At 46.5% G+C, this 10,111-nt stretch overlaps 1 protein-coding gene across 1 annotated transcript; it reads left to right on the top strand. All coding sequences in view use genetic code 11, as the record gives it.

The window, feature by feature from the left end:
- Nucleotides 1-1,328: 1,328 nt before the first annotated feature.
- Nucleotides 1,329-9,548, top strand: EGR_06410 (Nucleolar GTP-binding protein; the record flags this gene model as incomplete). Its single annotated transcript, XM_024495659.1, has 17 exons — nt 1,329-1,376; nt 1,411-1,581; nt 1,613-1,716; nt 1,752-1,835; nt 1,873-2,026; nt 2,062-2,370; nt 2,545-2,877; nt 2,982-3,394; nt 3,482-3,635; nt 3,761-4,055; nt 4,347-4,624; nt 4,674-4,766; nt 4,804-4,988; nt 6,435-6,505; nt 7,447-7,649; nt 7,854-8,492; nt 8,979-9,548. The coding sequence occupies 17 exons, from the start codon at nt 1,329-1,331 to the stop codon at nt 9,546-9,548; spliced, it is 4,104 nt and encodes a 1,367-aa protein (XP_024349935.1).
- Between the last annotated feature and the right edge of the window lie 563 nt (nt 9,549-10,111).

The raw sequence follows: 10,111 nt of genomic DNA, 5'->3' as shown, positions 1-10,111 counted from the left end.
ACAGCTCCGGGGCGGGGGGGGTTAAGTTTCGCGTCTGTTTCTCCCTACAACTTCGTTCCCAAGTCAGTCCTGCCCAGCCACATATCTGCGTAATACTTATGTTGTTATAACGTACCTTTCAAGGAGGAGGCAGTCTGGAATTTCGAATCTGGTGAAAGGGTCGTAATACGATAGTGGTTTATCCCTCGGTTCTGGTGAGGCGCCACTTTTTGTACTTCGAATTAGCCCCTTGTACCTCGCTGGGTGGGCTGGCCTTTTGGGCCATGCCAATAGCCCAGACACCTTCTCCGTGCTGAATATATATATATTCTGCCCGAGTATTGTGTCTTCTTTCGTCTTCAGGGAGTCCCGGGACGCTACAGGGTCGTCGCCAGATTGCGGTTCTTCTCATCAATAAACATTGTACCATTCCTCCTGCTCTTTCCTCCTTAACAAAAATGTTAAAACCAAATCAATCAGGCTGTTCTAGGAACACTAGGAATAGGGTAGAGGAGATCGGTGAGTCTCGCCATATATCTGTCTATGCTCTATCCAGATAGTACCTTTGTACAGGTGTTGACAACTTTTCTGTAGAACCATAGCATGCGAGCTTTTCCTCTCAGCTAAAGTCAGTCGCTTAACCGTAGGAATCAGGGTACATGTCCCCCAAAAAGAAGTTTGCTTTCGGCTGCCACGAACGTAGCGATCAGAGACTTCCCTGAACACGGAAGAGGACACAGTACTCAGAAATATACATATTTGATATGCAGTATGGTTTAGGGCTAGTAGAGTGGCCAGTAGGCCGAAACATCTGGAGAAGGTAAAGTGGCCAGGATAAAAATTACCTTAAACAAAATCAGGAGTTGAATAAACCACTAACGTATTGCATCCACTGTACACATTTTTGTCAGACTTGTATACAATACCAACAATATATTAGTGAATAGGTTTGTCAACTGTTTCATGTGTCCATTATGTAAATCCGACACCAAATATCAGCATGTTAGAGCACATTTTTATGAAGTATATGAAATCGCCACTTAGTAAGGCAGTGCCAAAGGACTATTTCTTAGGATAGCTTTAAACACCAAGACTCCGAAAAGCCGGAAATGACCTGTTTGGCTGGCGAAGCCCTTTATGTAGACAAGAAAATGATGCTACCACTCTTGATAAAATTCTTTTGAAAATTAAGGTAACTAAGCAGTTCTAGCACATTTGAAAGTATAAAAGACCTCTGAGATTGTCGAGAGCTGATAAGTTTAACGGCCAAATGGATCTTCGGATTTTGTTTAGTTGTTTCTGAAGTTGCAGCGCTTCTTTGTAGATCGCTCGTGCTGCTTTCATCCGCGATGTCAGGTTACAATTTCAAGAGTATTACAGTTGTTCCTTCTTCAAAGGTGCGTTTCATTTCCTGTTTTATTCTTCTTCTAGGAATTTATTGACATCGTATTGTCAAAAACCCAAAGGAAAACCCCTACTGTTATTCACAAACAGTATCCTATGCCTCGTATTCGGAATTTTTACATGAGAAAAGTGAAGACTTGCCAGCAATTCTTCCACGATAAGCTGAATGCTATTGTCACTGAATTTCCTATGGTGGAGGTAATATGGTTGCCTTTTAAGGATTTTTTAGAGTATTCACCCATTTTACGCAGACTTGATCAACGTTCTTTACTCTAAAGATCATTATAAGTTGGCTCTTGGTCAGATTAATACAGCTAAAAATATCATTGACGGGTAAGTACTTTACTGCTGCGATAAACCTCAACTAGTATTGCTCGGGATCAAGTCAAGATGCTGAAGTATGGCGAATCACTCTATCAATGCAAGACGCTGAAACGGACAGCTTTGGGCAGGTGAGCTTTACCCTCTTATTCTTCATTTGCTCTTCAGAATGTGTACTGTCATTAAGCGTCAAGCAAACAACCTCAAGTTTTTGGAGGACACCCGTCAACACCTCTCTCGACTACCGAGTATCAATCCGGATACGCGTACACTGATCGTTTGTGGCTTCCCAAATGTTGGAAAGTCTAGCTTCATCAACAAGGTACGGCATCAGCCCTCTCAAAGCCAGTGCTTTAGATCACACGGGCAGACGTGGATGTTCAACCTTTCCCATTCACCACGAAATCACTCTTCCTGGGTCATACGGACTACAAGAACCTTCGATGGCAAGTTATCGACACTCCAGGCGTGTTAGACCGCCCGCTGGACGAACACAACACCATTGAAATGGTCGCTATTACTGCTCTGGCTCATCTTCAGGCCGCAGTTATCTATCTTATGGATCTGTCGGAACAGTGCGGCTACTCTGTTGAACAGCAGGTTTCATTGTTCAAGAGCCTCAGCCCCCTATTCTCCAACAAACCGCTGCTGGTTGTCGCTAATAAGGTAAGATGGATGGCCTGCGTTTACATCTTTCCTGCTCCATAACAAAACTAGAACGTGTCTATTGATAATAATATGTGTTTATTGCATCCGGAAAAATTTCATAATCTGGGTCTGCTTTTGAGACAACAATAACAGTCTTGTTTATGTGTAGTAAGCAGACCTTTAAATTTTTAGTCAGACGTGAAGAATCTGGCCTCGCTCTCCGACGAGGATCGAGAACTTGTAACCGCAATGTGTCGCCTCCCGGGCGAAGAGGAAACAGGGCAGGAGAAGCCACTCTTTATGGAGATGTCGACTCTCCTGGGCGACGGAGTCATGGAGGTGAGGGCTCGTGCCTGTGACGACCTTCTCACTCGCCGTGTGGAGGCGAAACTGCGAGCTGGTGCTGCTAGCCTCCGTGAAGGCTCGATTGCCAACCGACTGTACATTGCGCGACCCAAGGGGGCAAGTTGCAACCTCTTTAAGTGCAGTATAAGTAGACTAATATCGTTTAAATTGAGCACTCCAGTGTGCTACTTCAACCGAAGGTTTTAATTCTAAAAATGACCGAAAAGTCTTGTACGTCTTGTCTTCCTTTACTGACTACATTGACACTTTTTCGCTACCTCCAGATTCTGGCCGATCGTCCGCCAAATATCCCAGAAACCGTGCTGGAAAAGCGTCGTCTGAAACGTGCAGCCGAGGAGACGACAGCCATGGAGATTGACGGAGACGCCTCAGCCCAGCCGCCAACAGCCAAGCGGCCGATGACAATGCGAGATCGCGAGTTGGCTGAAGGCGATGATTTCTACCTTAATCTGCGCGATCACTGGTTGTTGAAAAACCCACATGAACGCAACGACATTATTCCCGAGATTGTGGATGGTCACAATATCGCCGACTTCTTCGATCCCGATATTGAGGCTAGGCTGAATGAATTGGAGGAGCAGGAAAAGGCTATGGAAGAGGCGGGAGTCTATGACGAGGAGGAGGACCCAGACGATGCTGATCCTGACATGCAGAAACTTAGGATTACGGCTAAGAAGTGAGTACTTGGACGTCTTTGCGCTAGTCTGTGGTGCTAACATTACACTCAGCCGGTTCACTGACTGATCATCCATTGATGCTGTAGAATTCGTGAGGCACGGGCACTGCGAATTCTCGAATCACAAGCTCGGAAGAATAAGGAGAAGGGACGCATTTCGCGTGCTGAAAAAGGTGTCTCTGCCAAGCAGATGAAAAAAGAACTTGGAAAACTCGGTCTACCGGTGGATGTTAGTCGAGAAGTGAGTTCGTCCGCATTTTTTGGTAGTTTTGTCGAAATGTATTGCGGGTGTTCAATTAACGCACCGGTTCTTGCGCTCATAAAAGCGTGTTTCAGCTGCCTGTCAATTTTCGCTCTCCGTTTTAGGTGGAGCAGAGTCGAGAACGACGTCAGGCAGCGGCCAAGCGACGCGCGGCCTCGCTGTCGGTGGCGAGGAGCGAGGCGGCGCACGCAGCGGCGGTGGAACGAAGCTCGAAACCGCGCGCCCGCTCCGGTGTGCGCGACGACGCGGCATATGCGGCAGCTGTGCGGCGCGCACGCGTCGACGTGGCGCGTCGTGTGGGTGCAAAGTCACGCAAAGGCGAAGCGGACCGACACATCCCCAACCTCCGACCCAAACACCTCTTCTCGGGCAAGCGATCCATCGGCAAGACACAACGTCGTTAAGCTCCACTATCTCTTGTTCATAATTCCTCTCCCTACCTGCGGTTAATCAGCTTTTGGTACCTCTATAAAAATGTTTTTGCTTGTGAAAGCAGAGTAGTATTTGTCTGCTGTGTCGGTATTTAGTTGGACATCCAAATTTTTCCGATTCGGTGTTGTTACATGACTAACTCAAGTAATTGGTTTGACACTGGAAGAGCGAAAGCTTCAGCAGAATTGGTGGAAAGGACTCGGAGACATTATTTAAAGAGTATTTGGTTATGGTTGAGTGTTCGCCTTTCCAACCCAGTCGAACGCAGTCCTAGGGGTGCTGTAGAGACATCACCACTCCTCGAATGTTACGAAGAGCCCAGCGCTATTCAGTTCGAAAAGCAGGCAACCTTCAATCGTATCGGTTCCATTGGGCATGCTGAGAGGATTAATTATGAGGAGAAATTGGTAGAGAGCACAGTGGATAGAGGAAACCCTACCGATAGGCTGGTGTGCGCCCGTCTATGCTTTTCATGTCATCGAAATAAGCTCTCTCCAGGCCATGAGGTCCTCTTTGTTGCCCCAATAGCAGGAAGCGTGGGATGGCTGAATGGAAGCAAGGTGTTACTGTCTAATTGCCCTCCAGCCGTTGTTTGGCATCCTCTACTCTGTACAAACCAACGTGCCTGCTGAAAGGTCGTCGAGATTCACGATGGGAACCATCTCTCTCGGGATACAAGTGACTTGGTGTGGCTTTCGTTCCTACCCTGTGATAGCCGGCGCGGAATGGGGATCGTCAAATTGCCTTTTTTGATCGTTTAAGTATGAGGCAGAAGCACCTTCAAGCCATTGCCAGCCTAGCTGTGCCGGCTAATCGTTTTTTCAGCTCTCAACCGTTCCACACTCGTACGCACACGGACACCTTCGTTGAATTCGGTCGTCTGAGAGATTCTCCACCGTTGTGAGATGGTATCCAATTATTTGGACAAATCTAAAAGACTTTTCTTCAGGAGAGTGTTTCGTTTTCCGGCCAAATAACTCAGAACTAGTGGGTGTGATGTCACTTTAACCTCTTAATCAAGTATTACCGGCCCAGGTTGGCGGCAAATTGGACGAAACGTTTTAAACTCTACCAATCCCTCAGACAAGGTGCTACTTATATGGTAAGCAAGTAGCATTCAAATGAGTTGGGGTGCTTAGAATGGGAATTATTTGGCTCGTTTGCTATGTAATGTCATGCAGACCTCGGGATCAGGCAGGATAGGCAGTCTCAATCTCTCAGAGAGCAAATACTACTTAGAAAACAGGTAGGCATTACAGAGAGGAGGGTTGGTAGTTGTAGAGCGAGATTTGCTCGCAGTATCTTCTGTTTGACGTTATGTAGACCTCTGGATTAAGCATTACCGTCCCAGGCTGCCACCAGAAACAGCCGGAACCCCCAGACGACGAATACTACTTACATAACAAGTAGCCATTGCCAGGATCGAGTTGGATGATATATGGTTGAAAATATTTGGATCATTACCCGCATGGTATACTTTTAATCCATAAGTCAAGCATCATCAGCTTAGCCCGATAGGGAAAATAACCTAAACTGTTCTAACCTTTTGGGCTGCACATACCACTTATATGGGAAGTAGGCGTCAAAAAGCGGGGATGGGAGATGCAAGGCGGGAATTGCGTGGATTGTTTGCTGCGTTATGTTACCTCGGTCTCTGGACCATGCATTATCGCCCCAACTTGACAGCAGTTTTAATGAAGTAGCTTGATCTGTAGCAAGCCTTCTGACAGTAAGTACTACTTACGTTATAAGTATGCAGGGTAAGAAGAGTTGGGAGGTGTAGACTTGAAAGTAATTGGATTGAATCCCGTGCAATGCTATGCAGGCCTCTACTTCAGGCATTGTCATCTTACACTGACACCAGAAACTGTATAAACTGTTGCCATCCTCCAGGTAGCAAATACTACTTATGTAACAACTAGGTGTTGCAAGAAGTGAATTGGAAAACATGTAGTCGGAACTATTCGGTGTTTTTACCGTGTGGTGCTTTTTTAATTACTGAGTCAGGCGTTGTCAGCTTAGCCTAATAATGCTTAAAATAACTTACAATGCTCCAACTCTTCAGACAACAAATACTGCTTATATAATAAGTAGGCACCACAATAAAGTGAAGTTGGAGGCTGCAAAGCGTGATCCACCTGGATTAGGTGCTGTGTAAAGTTATTCTGCCCCCTGGACCAAGCATTATCATCCCAACCCGACAGCAGATATAATGAAGCGGGTCAAACTGTCGCAGTCCTACGGTCCGAAAGACACTACTTACGTAATAAGAAGATAGTGTTAATAGAGATTTGGGAGGTGTAAGGTGAGAAGTGTTAGGCTGGTCTGCTGTGCGGTGTTATTTAGGCCCCTGGAACAAACAGTCTTATCTCACCCTAACAGTGGGAACAGCTACAACGGATGTAATCCCCCAGATGGTAAATACTACTTATATTATAGATCAGCACCACAAAAAAGGTTAGAAGATTTAATGGGAGAAGTATTTGGAATATCACAGGCTTGATTTTACTTGGGCCTCTAAACCAGGCATTGCCACCTTGCGTTGGTAGCAGAAACGGCACAAACTGTCGCAATATCTTTGATAGCGGATACTACTTATAAAGCGAGTAGACAGCACTAAGCAGGGATTGGGATGTGTAGCGTGGGAAATATTTTATTTATTTGCTCTGTAATACTACTTGGACCCCTAAAGCAGCCATTTGCATCTCTTCTGACAGTGGAAACAGCTAAAACGAGCGCAAGAAATGCTACTTATATAACAAGCAGGTAGTGTCGGAAACGTGTTAAAGTGATAAACGGCTGGAAATTTTCGGGGCATTTACTGCGTGACATTGTTTTATCCTCTGAGACAGGCATTATCAGTTTAGTCTGATGGAAGAAATAATTTAGACTATTGCAACCCTATGAACACCATATACTACTTATATAATAAGTAGGCATCAACAAGTGCAGTTGGGGGATGTGAGGTGGGAGGTATTTGGACTCTATACCGTACAGTCTTCTTTCGATGAGGTGGCTTATATTGCTTCGCTCCCACAGACAAAACATACTACTTCGATAACAGATGGTTAACACGGAATTCGAGTTGAAGGATCTCGAGTCCCTTCCAGCCTTATTTCGTGCAAGCAGAATCGACCCGAAAAATAAGGTTGGGCTGCTAAAAATAGGATTAAGAACTGTTCTTTTGTTCTAGGCAGGGGGGATTTTCTTGTTTGATGAGGAGTTTTAATGAAGAGAGTAAAGAAAGGTCATGACCTACGACCTGGGCTACGACGCTGGGGCATTTCTCACCCGCCCAACGATCAGCTGACCCACGGCGTAAAAATCGATTGAGCAGCAGCAGCAGCAACACTTTCAGATGCAGCGGTCGCCGAGAGCATTGCACCACCACCACTACCATCGCCACCGCCACGAGACATGCATCACGAGCCCAGCGAGGTTCTGGCCCGTCGTCTACGCCACAATTGGCTCCTCCATGGCAACGAGTTCAAAGCCGCCCGCGGTGGACTTGACGGTGATTGTGAGGATGATGGATCGTTGACGAATCTTTCTTGGCTCCAGGTCAGTTGCCAATCTGATGGTGTGCTTCATAGACCTCTTCAAGGATCACTTTTGCAACATCTTTATTTCTTCATAAATAATCCTATCAGTAGCTAATTAAGTAGTATATTTACTTGAGTAATCGAGGTCTAATCTCTTCTCATTGGATAAGCGCTTGGACTTTCCATGGGGTCAAGGAACTACTCGATTCCTGTTCTCTTTTAGAATATCAGTGTTAAAAAACTGGCAGCTCCGCTGTCACCACTGTCACCACCCTCGTCACCAACATGGGATCTTCATCACACGCAGCCCAACCATCACAACACCCTCGAACTTTATCGCCAACACTGTCTAAACTATGGTCTGGGTCTGCATCAAAGTCCTCTTTCATCACGTTCAATGTATCGGCAGACACTGTCGACTGGGAGAATACAACAACGCGACACCAACAGGAATATTCGACCCCTCTTTAAACGACGCGGTACCCTTTTGAAGAGGTTTAAGAACTCGATACCAGCGCTTCAGATCCTCAAGAGTCTTCCAGCCTCCAGCACTGTTTACACCACCTCTAATAACACCTGCCAACAACAACAACAACAGCTGCATACGCTGTGGGCTGTGGAACCTATGACCCTGCTAACCGACACCTCGTTGACTTCTTCTCTGCCAACGATTGAGGATGTAGCACCAGAGGAGCGAGTAGCATTCAGGGCCAATCAGATGCTTCAACCGCCGTTTACTCACACCGCGCTGATCTGCATGAGTATGCAAGCGATGGGGAAGAACAAGATCACGTTAGATGAGATCTATAGTTGGGTGGCGGAGAATTTCGCCTTCTATCGAGACTCAGAGCCTACCTGGAAGGTGAGAAAAGGATGAATTATTGCATTAATCGAAGTTCGCCTTCTCCCAGCCCAGTTGATAAGGTGTAGGCGTCAGAGCAGAAGGTCATGTAGCCTTAAACACGGTCTTGGAGAAAGATAAACCAACGTGATTGGCTTGATCGCATTAAATGCAGATCTATGTGGCAAAAACTATCTCTATGAACTGGACTGGTTTAAAAATAGTGCAAATGCAGGTAGGGAAATTGGGTCGTCACGTATGTGTGACGCTGGCAGTGAGCGTGTTAGGTAAACCTCGCCCCTATCTTTGGGAATCTTCAAAATGCAAAAGACTTTTAGCAGTAATGAAAATCCTTGGTTATTCTTTGTTTCTATCTCGATATTCTTTCTCGCAGACACGTCGTATTGAAAAACCTAGTTTAAATTCGAACGACCTACCAGCACCTCGCAAACGTCTGTTTAGGGTTTCAAGTACTCACACACATATTCCCTACTCTCAACTTGACAGCTAGCACTTCGACAGACACTAATGCGTAACGCCATATTTCAACGAGTTCCACGTCGCAAGGAGGAGCCCGGCGGGTGGGGTGATATGTGGCGTCTCCACCCTGACATCCGTTCCAAACTGCGAGACCTCAGTTACCAAGATGCTTCACCACAGACGCTGGCCAAGTCATCTATCATCGCGCCCAAGCTGATTATTCAATCAATCATTAAGACTGAGGAGGAGGATGTGCCCCCGTCATCGGCTAGCCAACGGGCTGACAACGAGGAGCCGCATCCACGTCAACGGGAGAATCAGGAGGATGAGAGCCGCCTTTTGGTGAAGGACTTAAAATTAGAAATAGAGAATGAGGAGGAGCCGAGGCTGGAAAACGATTGGTGGTCCAGAGACCTGAGTGAGAACGTGGACAGGCTAATGGGAGATTTGGAGGGATCCAATCCCGATCTGTACATGTCCCTAGACAGCCCGACAGCCTACTCTGTTGACAACCCAAACACTCCGACGGATGACCAACCCTGGGTGGACGATAGGCTAAATTTAGAGGAATTAGATAACATTCTTGGCTTAAAGTAGGCCAAACCACCCCGATCCTGTACAAATGTGCACATAGATTCCGATGGCCACCCAGCCGCTAATTCGTTTGTTACAAAAATACAGAAACTAGAAGGAAAGGCCCACTTCTTAGCTATTGTAAAAGCGAAAAGGGCGGCGGTAACCTGAGATTCCATCAGAGGCGGAGCACTAGCAACTAGAATTTTACGAGACATGAGCGAGACTCGGCACCAACAGCGGCCCGCCCACGAGCAACAATACTAGACAAGCACGAAGTTAAAAACGAGCCGCAGAACCCAGCCCCTAGCACAGGCAACACGATGGCGTCAGCCGACAAAGCAACAAGTCGGAACGAGGACCCACACCACCACCGCCACGGCAACCATAACACGGAAACACAACGATTAGGACGGAAACACCCCTTGGACCGAAACCTTTGTAGGTACACCCAGCCAAACTCCACAAAAATGCCTCTTGCAAAGAGCCTTTATTTTTAAGTCTAAAATGAACAGATCGACAAGGCAACTCATGACGTGCAAACCAACGGAAGCGATGATAGCAAGGACAATGTTGATGCAGACAGG

Source organism: Echinococcus granulosus, assembly GCF_000524195.1.
Source record: "Echinococcus granulosus chromosome Unknown EG_S00056, whole genome shotgun sequence".
NCBI lineage: Eukaryota > Metazoa > Platyhelminthes > Cestoda > Cyclophyllidea > Taeniidae > Echinococcus > Echinococcus granulosus.
The sequence above is the reverse complement of the archived record's forward strand: the minus strand, read 5'-3'. Positions and strand labels throughout refer to the sequence as shown.